This window comes from Pristiophorus japonicus, chromosome 17 (assembly GCF_044704955.1).
Source record: "Pristiophorus japonicus isolate sPriJap1 chromosome 17, sPriJap1.hap1, whole genome shotgun sequence".
Lineage (NCBI taxonomy): Eukaryota > Metazoa > Chordata > Chondrichthyes > Pristiophoridae > Pristiophorus > Pristiophorus japonicus.
This window is the reverse complement of record NC_091993.1, coordinates 103,280,861-103,299,337: the sequence shown is the minus strand read 5'-3', so window position 1 is coordinate 103,299,337 and position 18,477 is coordinate 103,280,861. Positions and strand designations below refer to the sequence as shown.

At 46.3% G+C, this 18,477-nt stretch overlaps 1 protein-coding gene across 2 annotated transcripts in view; it reads left to right on the top strand.

Moving 5' to 3' along the window:
• Positions 1 to 18,477, top strand: part of celsr2 (cadherin, EGF LAG seven-pass G-type receptor 2) — a 329,991-nt gene that overhangs the window by 192,295 nt on the left and 119,219 nt on the right. For both annotated transcript variants that reach the window (XM_070858973.1, XM_070858972.1), the window contains exon 5: positions 4,796 to 4,884. In XM_070858973.1, the coding sequence (XP_070715074.1) occupies positions 4,796 to 4,884 (89 nt within the window). The remainder of the gene's footprint in view (positions 1 to 4,795; positions 4,885 to 18,477) is intronic.

Here is an 18,477-nt window from a genome sequence, read left to right as displayed (position 1 = left end):
GAGGGCACGGTGCACGAACTACCACTCTGGATTGTCCCGGGCGATGGCCCCACAATGCTTGGAAGGAGCTGGCTGGGCAAAATCCGCTGGAACTGGGATGACATCCGAGCGCTATCACATGTCGATGAGGCCTCATATACCCAGGTTCTTAACAAATTTCCTTTCCTTTTTGAGCCAGGCATTGGAAACTTTTCGGGGGCGAAGGTGCGGATCCACTTGGTCCCAGAGGCACGACCCATTCGCCACAAGGCGCGAGCGGTACCTCACATGATGAGGGAGAGAATGGAAATCGAGCTGGACAGGCTGCAACGTGAGGGCATCATCTCCCCAGTGGAATTCAGCGAGTGGGCCAGCCCGATTGTTCCAGTACTCAAAAGTGATGGCACGGTCAGGATTTACGGCGATTATAAAGTAGCTATCAGTCGTTTCTTGCTACAGGACCAATACCCGCTACCTAAGCCAGACGACCTATTTGCGACGTTGGCGGGAGGCAAGACATTCATGAAGCTTGACCTGACTTCGACCTACATGACGCAGGAGCTGGAGGAGTCTTCGAAGGGCCTGACCTGCGTCAACACGCACAAAGGACCGTTCATCTACAACAGATGCCCGTTTGGAATTCGGTCAGCTGCAGCGATCTTCCAAAGAAACATGGAGAACCTACTCAAGTCGGTACCACACACAGTGGTTTTTCAGGACGACATATTGGTCACGGGTCGGGACACTGTCGAGCACCTACAAAACCTGGAGGAGGGCCTCCAGCGACTGGATCGCATAGGGCTGCGACTGAAGAGGCCGAAATGCGTCTTCATGGCAACAGAAGTGGAGTTTTTGGGGAGAAAGATCGCAGCGGACGGCATTCAGCCCACAGATGCCAAGACAGAGGCTATCAGGAACGTGCCCAGGCCACAGAATGTCACGGAACTGCAGTCATTCCTGGGACTCCTCAACTATTTTGGTAACTTCCTACCGGGGTTAAGAACCCTCTTAGAGCCCCGACATGTGTTATTGCGTAAAGTAAAAACTGAGTATGGGGGAAAAAAACAAGTAATTGCTTTTGAGAAAGCCAGAAACATTTTATGCTCCAACAAGCTGCTTGTATTGTATACCCTGTGTAAAAGACTTGTGTTAGCATGTGATGCATCGTCGTATGGAGTCGGGTATGTATTACAACAAGCTAACATTGCGGGGAAGTTGCAACCTATCGCCTATGCCTCCAGGACTTGTCTAAGGCCGAGAGGGCCTACAGCATGATTGAGAAAGGCATTAGTGTGTGTGTTTGGGGTAAAGAAAATGCATCAGTACCTGTTTGGCCTCAAATTTGAGCTGGAAACCGATCACAAGCCCCTCACATCCCTGTTTCTTTGAAAACCAGGGGATAAATACTAATGCCTCAGCCCGCATACAAAGGTGGGCACTCGCGCTATCAGCATATAACTATACCATCCGCCACAGGCCAGGCACCGAGAACTGTGCGGATGCTCTCTGTCGGCTACCATTTCCCACCACGGGGGTGGAAATGGCGCAGCCTGCAAACTTGTTGATGGTGGCGCAGCCCACAGACTTATTGATGGTCATGGAAGCGTTTAAAAAGGATAAATCACTTGTCACGGCCCTCCAGATTAGGACTTGGACCAGTCAAGAGCCTCTGCTGTCCATAGTAAAAAAACTCTGTACTGCATGGGAGCTGGGCCAGCATCCCTGTTGAAATGCAAGAGCTAATCAAGCCGTTCCAGTGACGAAAGGACGAGCTGTCCATTCAGGCAGACTGCCTGTTGTGGGGTAACTGCGTAGTGCTACCCAAAAAGGGCAGGGAGACGTTCATCTCGGATCTCCACAGCACACACCCGGGTATAGTAATGATGAAAGCGATAGCCAGATTCCATGTGTGGTGTTCCGGTATCGACTCTGACTTAGAGTCCTGTGTATGGCAATGCAGCGTGTGTGCTCGGTTGAGCAACGCGCCCAGAGAGGCACCACTAAGTTTGTGGTCCTGGCCCTCCATACCATGGTCGAGGATCCATGTCGACTATGCGGGCCCGTTTCTCGGTAAAATGTTCCTGGTGGGGCGGATACTTTTTGAAAACGGATTGAATGTGAAATAATGTCGGGAAGCACCGCCACCACCACCACTGAAAGCCTGAGGGCCATGTTTGTCACCCACGTCCTGCCTGACATACTGGTCAGTGACAGCGGGCCATGTTTCGCCAGTGCCGAATTTAAAGAATTCATGACCCGCAGTGGGATCAAACATGTCACCTCGGCCCCATTTAAACCAGCCTCCAATGGGCAGGCAGAGCGGGCAGTACAAACAATCAAACTGAGCCTTAAACGAGTCACAGAAGGCTCACTCCAAACCCGCCTGTCCCGAGTACTGCTCAGCTACCGCACGAGACCCCACTCGCTCACAGGGGTGCCCCCGGCTGAGCTACTCATGAAAAGGACACTTAAAATCAGACTCTCGCTGGTTCACCCCAACCTGCATGATCAGGTAGAGAGCAGGCGGCAGCAATAAAATGTAAACGATGGTCGCGCCACTGTGTCACAGGAAATTGATCTGAATGACCCTGTGTATGTGCTAAACTATGGACATGGTCCCAAGAGGATCGCGGGCACTGTGATAGCTAAAGAAGGAAGTCGGGTGTTTAGTCAAAGTAGACAATGGACAAATTTGCAGAAAGCACCTGGACCAAACGAGGCTGCGGTTCACAGACTGCCTTGAACAACCCACAGCAGACACCACCTTTTTTGAGCCCACAACACACACCCAAAGGATCAACGACACCACCCCGGACCAGGAAATTGAACCCATCACGCCCAACAGCCCAGTAAGGCCAGGCTCACCCAGCAGGCCTGCAGGGCCAACAACATGCCAGCCCAGCGGGGGCACAGCCAACACACCAGAACAGACATTTGTACCGAGGCGGTCCACCAGGGAAAGAAAGGCTCCCAACCGCCTCACCTTGTAAATAGTTTTCACTTTGACTTTGGGGTGGGGGGTGGGGGGCGGAGTGATGTTGTGTATCTGTAAAGCATGCACTCCCATATTCCGCCACCAGGGAGCGCATCCCCTGAAGTCCCAAGGGATCCCAGCATCCCTTGGGAGCACTGTATATAAGCCGGCACCCAAATGCCTGTACCTCACTCTGGAGTGTCTTAATAAAGACTGAGATCACTGTTACTTTAACCTCCCTATGTGCCATCTCATCTGTGTTAGGAACACAATACTTATGTTCTTAATATTGCCAATAGTAAGTTCTAGGCTTATAAGTTAGAGACAGGATAATGTAAGAACCTTTTCTGAATCCACCCCATATTTTGCATCCTGCTGTGAGATACAGACTCTTGTGGCAGCTTGCCCTACTTGAATTGCTATTCCTGTTGGCTGATCACAGAATGGCATTGCCTGTGACTATAGTGAAACCTGTGGTTGAGACTATCCTGCATTCCTGATGAAAGAAACAACACTGTGCAATCAGCCCTGAGGGAGAAAAATGAAAAAAAAGAGGAAAAATAAATGGAGGAACAAAACTTAGCTACAAAAATCTAATGACTGCGTAGTGGGTGCCTACTTTAGGTATTTGGTTGGAAGTTGTACATGGGATGTTCTGGACACAGTATGTGACCTGCTAACAATTCTGTCATTCCAGTGCCCAGCACAACACCCTGGTCAGTTAGCCTTTAGAAAGAAACAAACTTTCTGTCGCATTTTAGGGGCTAAAATAAGCACCAGGTGGGGAATATGTCATCAGATTTAATATTTTTGCTCTTTACTGATTACAGTTGAGTAGCATAGTATGCGGAGGGGTATATACCAGTCAGATCTAACTGGCTCCAGCTCTTATTTCCTATTTTCAGTTTCCCCATTGATTTCGATGAATGAATTGACAACAGAATCTCACAGAAAGCTCCCCAAGTTTTAGTCACTAACAGTGCCTCCTGGCAGAGTACTAGCCATCATACCAGATGGTCAGAGCTTCAATCCCAAGTCTCCGAGTTAGCCAATCTCCATCAATGCAGTATTAAGCTCTACAATTGGCTCAGGCTGCTCTCTATCTACTAGAAAGCAGCTGCAGCCCATCGCTGGTGGATTAATAAAGGAAACTGGAGAAGCGAATAAAATCTTCAAAATACATATTGCAAATCCCCATCGTGGCTTAGCAGGCTTGAGCTGGGAGAGATCAGGGAAATTGGACAAGGGTCTTGCTCCGTGATATCTGCCAGAAGTACACGTATGTGGATGATGCCTGAGGATAGAATCAGGCTGTTGGAGTGATGGACTTTGTGATTAAATAGTCCGCCAACCATCACATCTGTGGGACCAGAAACCAGCAAGAAAAGCGAAAGCAAAATACTGCGGATTCTGGAATCTGGAATAAAAACAAAAACTGCTGGAAATCTCAGCGGGTCAAACGGCATCTGTGGGGAGAAAGCAGAGTTAACGTTTCGGGTCAATGACCCTGTGTCAGAACTGGAGAGTGTTCGGAAAGAATGGATTCTTAACCAGCACTGAAAGGGGGAGGGGAAGAAAGAACGAAAGGGAAGGTCTGTGATAGGTTGGAAGACAGGAGAGATTAGAGAGACAAGGGATGATGGCTCAAAAGAAGAGGTTTGAGGGGAGGAAACTGCAATATAAAAAGTCAAAGCAGAAACTCTAAAGATGGCTAACACGAGAAGTGAGATCAGCCAGCCACGATCTCACTGAATGGTGGAACAGGGACTGGATGGTCTACTGTTGATAGGTTCCTATGAATAGAAGCAACTTATTAAATGTAGCATTTTTGTTTCAAAACAGGTGAGTCAACAACGACGGTAACCCCTTTCATCCCAGGAGGCGTGAGTGATGGACAGTGGCACACTGTCCAGCTGCAATATTATAACAAGGTGAGGAAACAATCGTTCGATTACGGAACGCAAAGATTGCAATATCTGTAAATCATTTCAATCTCTTATTCAGCAGTTCTGGAGAAAGATTCAGTCTGACATATTTGTCATGGATTTGCAACATCACACTAATTGTAAACTGTTCTGATTCATTGCGTGGTGAGTTATGGTATTTTTCCCAGTCTTGCTCTGCCTCGTACGCTTGCATTATGTGAATCGCACTGTTAGGCTTAATTTACTTTTATATTCGCTTTAGTGGGGAGCAGAAGCCATCAGCTTCTGATGCGCAGGACCCACACAACCACCCTGAAGAACACTCACCCAGGTCAGATAAACTAAAGCCGGCAGCCAGGAAGACCCAATAAAAACAGTCACTAGGCTTGGCAAATTGTAGTTGGGCTGGCTGCGTATGGTCTGCTCATTGGGAGCCGATTTTCCTTGCAGTCCACAAAACCCAGCATAAGAAGAGCTGCTTTATTTTGTCTTGATGAATAGGTTAATAGGTAGTGGCCAAAACCAGTTCGATTTAATAGCAACTAGTTCATTATCTATTATTCTAATCATACTTAGTTTTTAAAATGTCCATCTGTATGCCACAAGATGGTTCATTGATAAACTGGGGCTGGAATTGGAAAATCAAGCAATATAAATCAACCTCACTGAAATTAAGTTTGTCATGATTTAGCAGTAGTTTGTGCCTGGAAATATAGGCCACAAGTTTCCACATGATTTGCTCCTGATTTTTAGGAGCAACTGGTGTAGAACGGAGTATCTTAGAAATCGGAATTCTCCACATTTAGTTTGCTCCAGTTCTAGTCAGGTAGAACAGTTTCACTTTGGAACAGAATGTTTTTTTCAAAAGGGGGCGTGTCCGGCCACTTACGCCTGATTTCAAAGTTTCGTGAGTGAAAACTTACTCCAAACTAACTTAGAATGGAGTAAGTGAAGATTTTTGTACGCTCGAAAAAACCTTGTCTACACTTTAGAAAATCAGGCGTAGGTTACAAATTAGGCGTAGGGAACGAGGTGGGGGGGGTGGAGGGGGGGGAAGGGAAGTCATTAAATTCTACAATCAATCCTTAGTTATACTTATACAAATATTATACAAATAAATCCAACCTGAATAAAAATTTATAAGCAAAGAAAAGATTAAATAAACCATGTTCCTACCTGTGTGAAAGTGCTTCAGGCAGGCCTTTCATGTTGGAGACAGGCAGCGGTGTGGCGTCAGTGTCTCGACGGCAGCGGCAGCAAGCTTCGAGCTGAGCTGCAGTGCTTGAGGCAGGCCTTCATTCTCTTTGTGGCTGGCCGCGAAGAAGCAGCACCGGACGGACCCGAGGCCATTCGGCCATGATATATCAGCGGGGTCAGTGGCTGGCCGGCAGCCGAAGAATCAGCGGACCGATGTGAGGCCATTCGACCATGAGATAGCAGCGGTGTCAGTGGCTGGCCGGCAGCCGAAGAATCAACACCTGACACACGCAGCTCATTAAGGTTCTTGAGGCCATTCGGCCACACTTTAGGGGCGGTGTCAGTGGCTGGCCGGCAGCCAAAGATACAGCAACAGCCTTCGAGCTGTGAGGGGGACTGAGGCCATTTGGAGAGGGAGAGGCAGCCACATCGACAGTTTTATATTTAAATTTGCAGAATGGGTGCTGCATTGTCAACACCACGTATTATGCAATGGTTCGCCATCAATTCACTGCATAGGAGAGAATTGATTAGAGCTCACCACACCAGGAACGTCGTAGCCCGTAGGTTGATGGGCAGGAGACCTTACCCACGTCGACAATATCGAGCCAGGCGCTCGTACCTGGACATGAGCGAGGCTGATTGTGTGAAAAGGCTGCGTTTTCGCAGAGAAGTTGTCACTGAGATCTGTGATATGGTGAGAGCAGATTTGCAGTCCAGAAGCAGAAGGACAACTGCCTTGTCTGTTGAAGTGAAGGTAACAGCTGCACTTTCTTTCTATGCCTCGGGATCGTTTCAGGCTACAACTGGAGATGTGTGTGCCATCTCTCAACATGCAATACATGCCTGCGTTTACCAGGTCACGGCTGCACTGTATGCGCGAAGGAATGACTTCATCAATTTCCCAATGACCGCACAAGCGATCCATGAGAGGGCTGAGGGCTTCTTCAGGATTGCCGGCTTCCCAAAGGTACAGGGCTGCATTGATTGTACCCACATAGCCTTGCGAGCACCCTTGGAGGATTCTGAGCAGTACCGAAATAGGAAAGGTTTCCACTCGATCAATGTACAGCTCGTGTGTGACGACAAGCAGCGCATCATGTCAGTCGTTGCGAGATACCCTGGCAGCACCCACGATGCGTTCATCCTACACGACAGTGTTATATCTGACATGTTTGAGCAGCAGCCAGAAGGGCCGAGCTGGCTACTGGGAGACAAAGGGTACGGCCTGACCACCTGGCTCATGATGCCCCTACGCGTGACACAGACAGAAGCTGACCGTAAATACAACATGGCGCACATTGCAACGTGCAGCATCATTGAGAGGACCATTGGCATATTGAAACAGCGATTCCGATGCCTGGACCATTCCGGAGGACAGTTGCTATACTCTCCTCAGATTGTCGGTCACTTCACTGTTGTGTGCTGCATGCTTCATAACTTAGCCATCATGAGGCAGCAGGAGCTGGTAGTGGAACCCGAAGACCGACGTGAGGGTCCAGTGCATGATGATAGTATTACGGAAGACCAGGATGTGGATGATAACGACTATCAGGAAAGCATGCAAGTGCCTGATGCCGAAGCACGAAGTCCTTTAACGATTGCTCGAGACTTGCGCCAGCAGCTCATCTGTGATCGCTTCAACTACTGATGCCTGAGGGCTCTGTGATCACTTTTGCATTTGGACATGTTTATTCTTTGCAGTTGTTCCTACGTTGTGTTGTGTTAATGGAACATGAAACAGTTTTCATGAAAAAATATTTTATTGAAAAGTTAACGTCACTCTAATAAAATATTTGTTATATCAAACTATACTTTTTAATATGACTCTTGAAGATCACTTAAAAACTTTAAGATCACTTATAAACTTGTAAAGTTACAAAACTTACAAAACAATTTCAATTTGAAAAACGCTACTACAGCTACATCAAGAACAAGAACAAAAGCAGCAAAGAAAGGCTGCAACCATGTCTCATCCATATCTCAGTGAATGTTCACTTCCTCATGGGGGTGTCATTTGATTGGCTGGGCTGTGTGCCCTTATTGCAGCAGCTATCTCCCTGACGGCCTGTGCCGTCATTTGCATGCCCTCCCTGACGGCCTGTGCCGTCGATTGCACTCCCTCGTACATTCCCTCCCTAAGTTCCCGTGTCATTACTGCTATTTCTCCCGTCAGGACCGTCAACTCTTCACCGACTGCCCTGACGCCACCGATGAGTGATCGGGTAAGCTCATTGGTCTCCATACCCAATGCCACAACCTGAGTTACATCTGTTGCACGCTGCATCTCAGGAGAGCGTGTCTCCAGTCTCCTTCTCCTCTGCCTGGGTCTGCCTCGTGGCATTACTACACTGGGAGGCGCGGGCACGGACGGTGGGATGCTCGGTGTTGCAAGCGGCACCACTACACAGGGAGGCGCAGGCTGGGACTGTGGGATGCTCTGTGTTCCAGACGGCTGAACTGGAGGGAGAGGCTCGGGCTGGAATGGTGGGATGCTCTGTGTTGCAGACGGCAGAACTAGAGGGAGAGGCTCGGGCTGGAACGGTAGGACGCTCGGTGTTCCAGACGACAGCACTCGAGTGCGAGCCATGGGCTGGGATGTTGGACGAATGGGTGTAAACTGCTCCATGATATCAGCAGCAGCACTGGGACCCGAAGCGTCGGAATCAAAACCATAGTAGGTGGAACCAGAACCTATGCGAGAGGGAGGCGCAGGCTCGGACAGTAGTGCACTGACTGTAGAATGCTGCATTATACCAGCAGCACCACTGGGACCCGCAACATCGGAAGCGAAACCATGGAAGGTGGAACCAAGACCTATGCTAGGGGTTGAAACTCTGATGCCCCTTGATGGGGGCTCATAAACATTAAATTGGAAGCTCTCCCCTGCAGACATTTCAGTCATCGCTGCCATCATCCAGTCTGGATCGTCCGCAGCTGGTTGTACTGGTTCTTGTTCTGTACCCTCAGGATCCTCAGGGTTGGCAGCAGCAGCATCGTCATCATCATCATCATCATCATCATCATCATGTTCTGCAAAACACATCAGAACAGTCAAATGTTTAAAAGCAAGGGAGGGGGCCGGATGGGTGGCATGAGTACTCTCACACATAGCAGGTTAGGCAGCAGGTTGATTTTAAAGGGCCATGATGCATTTTCAGGACTTACTCTCTTCCTCGCGTGCTGTACCGATTGCTTTTCTCCATGTACGACTCATCATAGCAGCTACCCTTTGTTCCAAGGGTGTCAATAGATGCAGATTGGGCGTGCCTCCTCCTGTCCGAGTTGCCTCCCTTTTGTTGTAGGCCAATTTCTTCTGCAAAGAGTAAAATATAACTTTTTACAGAGTGTGTCAGTTTGCAAGGTGGGACATACAGATAGCCAGGTTACAATTATGATTAAATTAAAAATGGGAAATATTACTTACACTAACTACTTGACCAAGGTCGTGCCATTTCTTTTTACACTGACTTCCAGATCTCCTGGTATGCACCACTGCGCAGTAATCTTCTGCAACTTGGTTCCACCGTTTCTTCATTTCTTTTGGTGGCACTTTTATGCGACCTCTGTTGCTGATATCTAGCTCCTGCCATCTCTGCTCAGTTATGTTGACTAATATCTCTACTTCCTCATGCAAGAAATTCTTTGTTCTTGGTGGACGTTGATCCATTGCAAAGTTGAATTGGCACTCTTATTTCTCCAAACACACAGTCCTTAATTTGCATGCACCAATGCAGCACCGGTTCTGCAAGTTTAGCAGTGAAAAGCTGAACTCACTGATTTCAGCAGGTGATTTATTCAGCAGTGCTGCTAAAAGCACTCCCTCACACACAGAAATATTAAAAAAAATTAAATTACAAGCCTTTGCAGGGGTCCAAGAAACAAATCTTCACTTTTTCTGCAGTATTTTAAAAAAATGGCCGAGTGCCAATGTTTGTTTGAGACTGCGCGTGTGCGCACGCTCCAACGTGCACGCGCAGGGTTGCCAGCACCACGAAGGCTAATTTAAATTGTACCCGCCCCCTGCTGCTTAGAAAATCGGCGCGAGTGTTAGGCTCCGCCCCCTGCTGCGAAGAGCGCGCCGTGCCAAGCAGACATCGAGCTCCAAGGAGCTCGAGAATATCGGACTTTTTTCTTAGCCGCAGTTTTTGGCGCGAAAAACAGGCGCCCAGCTCGGAGGTGCGCCGTTTCCGCCACGGCACGAAACTTGGGGCCATAATTTCTGGATATCTGTAGCTTGTGCTTAGGTTTTATTTTTTCATTTAAGGGCTCAGGATTAATTTGTCCTCTGTTGATTCAGTTCATCCAAAGTGCACAACCAAATTATTTTGTCATTGAATAGTTTAGATTTTAGTCTAGTATCTGAATTGTTCGAATTCATGGCCCCTTATGCTTCCGATAGTATTCCAAATTTCATCACCACCTGTGATATAAATGAGGCGCAGCTACCTTTCAAGCAATTTGTAACTTTGGGGTGGTTGGGGATGGAGCCAGTCTCAAATGCACACACTGGCCTAAGTTTGAGGCCTGGGGTATTTTAACTCCCTGGCCTCATCGACATGCTGCAAGTCAGCTGCTCGCCTAAAATGGGTGGCTAGTGGCAGCTGACTGGTGGGCAGGAGAGGATGTTCGGGCGTCCAGAAATATCACCTACAACGAATTAAGTTGCAGGGAGTGGGTTTCGGGAGGGACAGTGGAGGCCAAAACTTTCCTCTGGCATTAAAGGGCCTCTTCCATCTGCAGACCCTACTCAGGCCTCAACTAAAATCCGGTCAGACAACTGTTGACGTAATAGGACCCTAATTTGCATAAATCACGAGGCCCCCCCCCCCCCCCCGGTTTAGGCAGGCACCTCTTTTGCCTGCAGAACCCTGCAATTTAAGATCCGAAACGTCGCAAAAGGGTTAGTATCTGAACAGGCACACAGCACGCTCATTATTAAGTGCCCACCTGCCCGGTATCCCACAAGTCGGGGTAGGGTTAAAATAGTACCATGTGTTTTCGGCCATTGTATTTTCCCAGTGGCTGGGGAATGTATTTACAGATCAGCCTGCCTAAAATTTCAAAGGCTGGCTCAGCCTGCCAATAGTCTGGAACCTGGCCGCCTTTGCAGGCAACCGAATTTCCATTTGCATTGTTGGTAAAGGCCCTGCTGCCTCTGCAGGCGCCGTGGCAACGGGTCTTTTGGTGTCGGATCACTCGGAGGCAGCATCACTTCCTTGTTTACCACACTGCTCGAAGCACTCGAATGCTTCCCTTGTATATCAGTGACTAGAACCGCACAATTTTAGCTTTGCACTCCACGGTGTTGGGTTTATAAATCAATATTCTGCTTATCCTATTAATTGTTGCTGAGCACTGACTGAACATATTAAGTGCCAATAACCCAGACTTCTTTCAACTTCACCCAGAACTGTTACATTGTAGCTATTCCAAAATTTCATTGGTGTGAAAGTTGGTCCTGATTGATAGGTGGAGGGTGCTAATCCATCGACTGATGATTTGTCTCTGTCATGGGTATTTGATTCATCCCATTAACTGTGGTTGTAATCCTTTCACTGACATTGTTTTTCTTTGTATTGATGCATTTTTTTGTGGTTACTCGGACAAGTGCTATGCTTTGCAAGTTTTCCTTTGTTGTATTGATAATTGGAATTTATTTTAAATATGTTTTCACGTTTCTATATAATGAGACAAAGTGTGATATTTCTCTTCAGTTCAGTTGTATTCAGCAGTGTTGATTGCCTGTGTTCTTGAACAGTTCCCTGTGTTGTGTGCAGCCCTGTATTTGTTTAGCGCAACTTGCTGCTTGTTTGCTGCTGCACGCTGTATTAGATTCTTCATGAGGCAAATGTCTATCCATGTACTGCTCTTCCTTTCTCAAATGGTCTCTTTTGTGCTGAATGTCAGGAGCTGGAAAGTCTCATGCACGGCAGATATTGGTGACTGAATTGGGTTTGTTGGGTGTAACTTATGGTACGATTTGATGTCCTATTCTCTCATGAATGAACTGCATCGTTAACTGATTTCAGAGATGTGCAGGAGAAAGACCATTGCTAGAGTTCTCCTTTCCTTGATAATTGCATTTTTTGGTTTCAGCATATGTCTTTACTGGCTGTGGTTTAAGAGAATTACTATTTTTTGAGCCAGATCTCCGTTATTGCCACAACATCATATTCCCATGTGGATATTTGTGCCTGCAGACCATCGACCTTATTTACCACGCTTCGTGCGTTTACACACCTGCACTGTAAACCTATCTAAGACGTTCTTGTATTCTCTCTCGGTCTGATTCCAACTAATACCTTACTATTTCTTACTCTAGTGCTATCTGTCGCTCCCAATCCTTTGTGCACTTTATTTCTCCTTTCTAATGCTACATCCTGGTGCCTCCCACCCCCTGCCGCCAAATTAGTTTCAACCCTCCCCAACAGCACGAGCAAACCTCCCCACGAGGATATTGGTCCTGGCTCTGTTGAGGTGCAACCTGCCTGGCCTGTACAGGTCCCAACTCCCCCAGAACCGGTCCCAATGTCCCAGGAATCTAAAGCCCTCCCTTCTGCACCATCTCTCCAGCCATGCATTCATCTGCTCTATCCTATTTCGATACTCACTCGCGCGTGGCACTGGAAGTAATCCGGACATTATTACCTTTTGAGGTCCTGCTTTTTTTCTTTCCTGATACTATTTTCAGAATTTTTCTCATTTCACCGATAGTGAAAGAAATGCTGTGAGTATAAAGAGGCTTTCACTCACATTAATATTGAAATATGTTGGGGCTAAAATTCTGCGGGGAGGCTTCCTTCGAACGACCGCCTCTGACCCACAAAAATCTACGAATCTACCCGAAGAAATATAGGTTGGAGGCCTTCATTTGCTGGGCATCGCATGGGGACCCGTCTTCAAGGTACGTAAGTCCAAGCTAGAGTCACGTGGGCTTGGACCACCAATCACGATACAGTATTCTCATTGATAATGATGGGAACTCCGTTTCTCCGAGTTCCCATTACTATCAATGAGAAAAACACCCAAACACAGCTTAACAAATAAACAAAACACCTCACATATTTAAAATTAATTGAAATTAAAATTACATTTTTTTTAATTTGTTTTAATACGGTTTAAAATAAACTTATCTTAATGGACAGGGTTTTTAAACATAAAAATGTGTTTTAAAATTTAATTTTTATATGTATTAAAACTCTTACGCTGGCAAAAGTAAGCTATGCGTCTGTTTTTACCAGGCGTAAGAGTTTGAAGGACATTCACTGGGCATGAGATAGCCCAATCTCTCCCGCGCGATGTCCTTCTCCCGGGGATGCGGAGAATCTGTCAAGAGAAATCTTGACAGATTGGAAAAGCCGGTTTTCGGCGCGTGCACATCGTGCCCCGAAAACCGGCTTCTGCGAGGTCTCGCCAGGTCTGTGCGCACTTCGTATGGACCCGGCGAGGCCAGAATTTCAGCCCCATAAAACAAAGAAAAGTATCTTCCATTGTGTCTATAAAGAGTAGCCATCATTTCCCTTCATTTAATGTGAGCATTGTACCTTGGGTGTATTTTTCTAATTTGCTGGAGGAAATCTTCCTGCTGGTCTCTCCGATAATTATATATGTGCAGCGAGCAGGACAAACCATCAGCAGACAGATAGTGCCTGTCAGCTGGAGATTTCAGTCACAGCCTGCAGCAGGAATACAGTTACACAATGGGGGTCCAATTTAAAAAGTCGTCCCTCATCGGTTCGGCATTTAGAATTTTGCTGCAATCAATGAAGCTCTGAATCATCCTGAAGTAATCAAGAAGTGAGCATGGGAGGCTGCAAAATTTTGAAATTGGACAGGATTCTCAGCATAAACAGATATGTGAGTAGGCATAGTTCGGGATCTACACGAACATCATCATCATCATCATCATCATCATCATCATCATCGGCAGTCCCTCGAATCGAGGATGACTTGCTTCCACATCAGAAAGTTCACAGGTGTTTCAATGTTGGACCTAAAATTCCAGATCCCGAACTAAATCTTGAAGAGTTGGGGGTTTTTTTAAACGTGAGGTGGCTGTGGCACACCACACGGGCTTTGCAGATCTAGGTCTTGGTCCAGTGGCAAGGATTAACCAAGATGACTGGAGACCAGCTCTGCTGCATGGACCTAGTGTGCACACACATTGCAGTATGGGCTGGCACATACACACACACACACACACACACACACACACACACACACACACACACACAGACATATACACAGACAGACAGAGACAGACAGACACACACACACACTTTTTTTAATGGCAAGTTTGGGAGAAGAGTGTGCTTGGCTATGGCACTTAGAGGAACACTGGGCAGGGACAATGGGACACCCTCTGTTATGAGCATGCGATCAGGCTGCAACCATTGAATCCGTGCAGTAAGAGGGAAATATGCCCCTCGACACCCTCTGGGTTATGAATACTAATATTTCTGAGAGAAATACAAAACAATTTTGAAAAATTGGAAACATTCTGTCTTCATTGATAGGAATACTGCCAGACTCCTCACAGGATTGCAAACTACACATTAGTATGCTTGACTGCGCCTGATATCGAAAGCCTATCTAAGCAGGAACAATTTGACTTTGAACACTCTTCCATTTGGCATCTGATTTCTGGGAGGCAACACAGCAGAAAGTAGCCCCACAAACAAGCAGAGGTATTCCTTTCGCAAAGCTGTGAGTCCCAATGAAAGTGATGTGGAATGACGCCTTGTCAATGCCGAATGAAGCAATATGTGGAAGCAGGCGAGCTCGCAGAAGTTGAAGTTTGATTAAAAACAGACATCTGACAATGTTTGTAATATCAGTTGACAGCTGTGAATGCAGCGTTGGCACAGCTCATGGCGTTCTTTAGTCAAAGCACGATTGTTACAGTGCTGTCCTCCCAGACTTGCTATAATTAATCCTGCTCAAACTAAAAAGACCTTCTTAATTATTTGTTGGCTGTAAAAATAAGATGCTTTGCCAATTGACAGGAATGTTGTTTTGAAATAACTTGCAATATTCCATCCTTACAATGTCCACATTAGCTTGGGTTGAATGAGTAGTATTTGTTGAGTGCAGGTAATATTCTCAAAAATTCAATTAAAAGCTGATCCCAATAAATGTCAATTTCTTGTGTTAAAAATGCTGTTTTTAAATGTTTGCCGCTGTTTGTAATAGGATTTGCATTTTCTTGTACTGGTGACTGTTTCAAATATCATTACAAAGCAAAACTGGAGGCCATCAATAAAAGATAGGCACCAAGAAATCACAAAGGGTATTCAGAAGAAACTTCTTTACCCAGAGAGTGGTGAGAATGTGGAACATTCACACAGCCAGCAGATGAGGTGAATAGGTGCTTTTAAGGGGAGGCTAGATAAGCATGTAAGGGAGAAGGGAATAGAGGGTTATGATGATCGAGTTAGATGAGGAAACACATAGAAAACTCAAGTAGAGCATAAACGCTGGCATGGACAGATTGGACCGAATGGCCTGCTTTTGTGCTCTATACTCCTGTGAAGCGCCTTGGGACGTATCACTACGTTCAAGGTGCTATATAAATACAAGTTGCTGTTGTTATAGTGTATGTAATCCTAAGTAATTAGGGACTGTCGTGCCATTTGTTTTCCTGTGTGCTTTTTGACACGGTTCATGACATTCAAAAGTGATAACATGGGAATGTTGGGTGTTGAATCCCTGCTTCCCTCATCCCAGTGCTTAGTTTAAATAAAAGTAGTTCTTGGGATGTGGGGGTCATTGGCAAGGCCAGCATTTATTGCCCATCCCTAGTTACCCTGAGAAGATTGATGATGGGTCGTCCTCTTGAACTGCTGCAGTCTGTGTTTGCACTGGTTTTGATCCAACTGGCTCAGCCACTGAAGAGGGCAGTTGATGTGGGACTGGTGTTACCTATAGGCTAGACTGGGTAAGGACAGCTAGTTTCCTTCCCGAAAGGGCATTGGTGAACCAGTTGGACAATCCAGCAGCTTCATGGTCACTTTTATAGACACCAGACTTAAATAAAAAACTGAATTCAAGTTCCCAAACTGTTAGGGTGGGATTTAAACTCACGTTCTCCGAATTATTAGTCCAGGTTTCTGGAGTACTAGTCCAGTAACAGATAATCACTGTACCCATTGTCAATTCAAAACTCACCCACTGCAGCAAAAATGAGGCCTGGGGTATTTTAACTTGTTTAAATGCCGCTGGCTGACTTCCCATCTGTTTGGGGCAGGAAGGCGCAGGAAGTGATGCAAATTCATATAATTCCTGCTCTTCCTGCTCCCATCGCCCCCCTCACAAGGACGTTTTTTAAATATATAAACTTTCCTTTTGGGGCCTCTCCTGGCCCCGATCCACTCCTATGTTGGGCAATATTCTCCCTCATTTTTTGTGTGGCCCATTCACAATTTTACGCATGCGCGAAATTTAACGTTGAAAAAGCAGAGAGCTGCACTCCCAGCTTAGAGGGAATGTTAGTATTAGGTAAGTCTGGCTGGAAAGACACTGCCATTACTTGCTCAGGCCTACTAGTAAAAATTGCAGGGGGTTCCGTTGACATCATCAGGAATCATAGAAAAAGTACGACACAGAAGGAGGCCATTTGGCCCATCGTGTTCGTGCTGGTTGAAAAAGAGCTACCCAGCCTAATCCTACCTTCCAGCTCTAGGTCCGTAGCCCTATAGGTCACGGCTCTTTAAGTACACATCCAAGTACTTTTTTAATGTAATGAGGGTTTCTGCCTCTACCACCCTTTCAGGCAGTGAGTTCCAGACCCCCACCACCCTCTGGGTTAAGAAATGTTTCATCATCTCCCCTCTAATCCTTCTACCAACTACTTTGAATCGATGCTCCCTGGTTATTGACACCTCTGCTAAGGGAAATAGGTCCTTCCTATCCACTCTATATAGGCCCCTGATAATTTTATACACCTCAATTAAATCTCCCCTCAGCCTCTATTCCAAGGAAAATAACACCAGCCTATCCAACCTTTCCTCATAGCTAAAGTTTTCCAGTCCTGGCAACATCCTCGTAAATCTCCTCTGCATCCTTTCTAGTGCAAACGCATCCTTCCACTAATGTGGTGACCGGAACTGCATGCAGTACTCAAACTGTGGCCTAACTAGTGTTGTATATAGTATACAGGACCCGGCTGCGTTGGGTGCGTGACCTTGCTGCCTGCAATGAAAATCCCGTCAGGCCAGCTCCCGGAGCCTCCAGGTGGATTTTAGCTGACCACACATCTGGCCTCCGTTGGGCGGGTAAGGTTGAAATAACACCCTGATTCCTACTTTATCAATATGCTGCTATCTCATCTTTCATCTCATGATGTGTAAAAGGACTCTCTAGTACTATCAAAACATTTTGATTTTATCGTCCGTAACTTGGCACTCAAAAAAATTGGTTGATGGAAATTTGTGGGGAATGCAAGCCTAAAGTGCCAATATCTATGAAGCTCAGTGCTTGATATACAAATTTCTAAAATTACTTCATATTAATGTGGGAACAAGATAAGATTACTTAGCCCATGAAGCTCACAGCGTCATTCAGTTTTTGAACCTAACGAGACCATTTTACCGCGATCTGCTTCAGCGCAAGACTCGCATCAATCTATTATTGTTTTACCATGTTGGAGAAAATAGCAAAGTGTAGCCTTGTATCGTCATCATATTGTAGCACCTTTTTAAAATGTATGATTTAATTGGAGAGTTAGGCAGTTGTATTGCTTACACCAGGGGTGTTGGCTCTGTGGGTCATGTGGGCAGAGTGTAGAGCCTTGAGGATCACATATAAGGGACAATTTTCTGACACTGTACTGCCAATGATTTGCCTGCCTTCAACAGCAGAGGGGTCAACAACCAGGGGGCATAGATTTAAAGTAATTGGTAGAAGATTTAGAGGGGATTGAGGGGAAATGGGGTGGTGGGGGTCTGGAACTCACTGCCTGAGAGGGTGGTAGAAGCTGAAACCCTCATCACATTTAAAAAGTACTTGGATGTGCACCTCAAGTACCGTAACCTACAGGGCTACGGACCAATAGCTGGAAAATGGGATTAGGCTGGATAGCTCTTTGTCAGCCGACGCGGACACGATGGGCCGAAATGGCCCTCTTCCGTGCTGTAAATTTCTATGATTCCATGAACACATGATAGAAGTTTGAGTACCCATGTGCTTGATGTTCAATCATTTACTATTTGGAAAATTGTGTGCAGCACATGTCCGCATTTCTGATAGGATCTGCCAAGTGGGATAGGCTGCCCGCTAGAAACACACAGTCAGAAAATGACCCCGACACAGTATATGTCCATATTCCTGTTAATTTGCATGTACTCAAGTTGCTGATACTAACAGATCTTGGAGTTTGGACACAGAGTTTATCCATCAGTG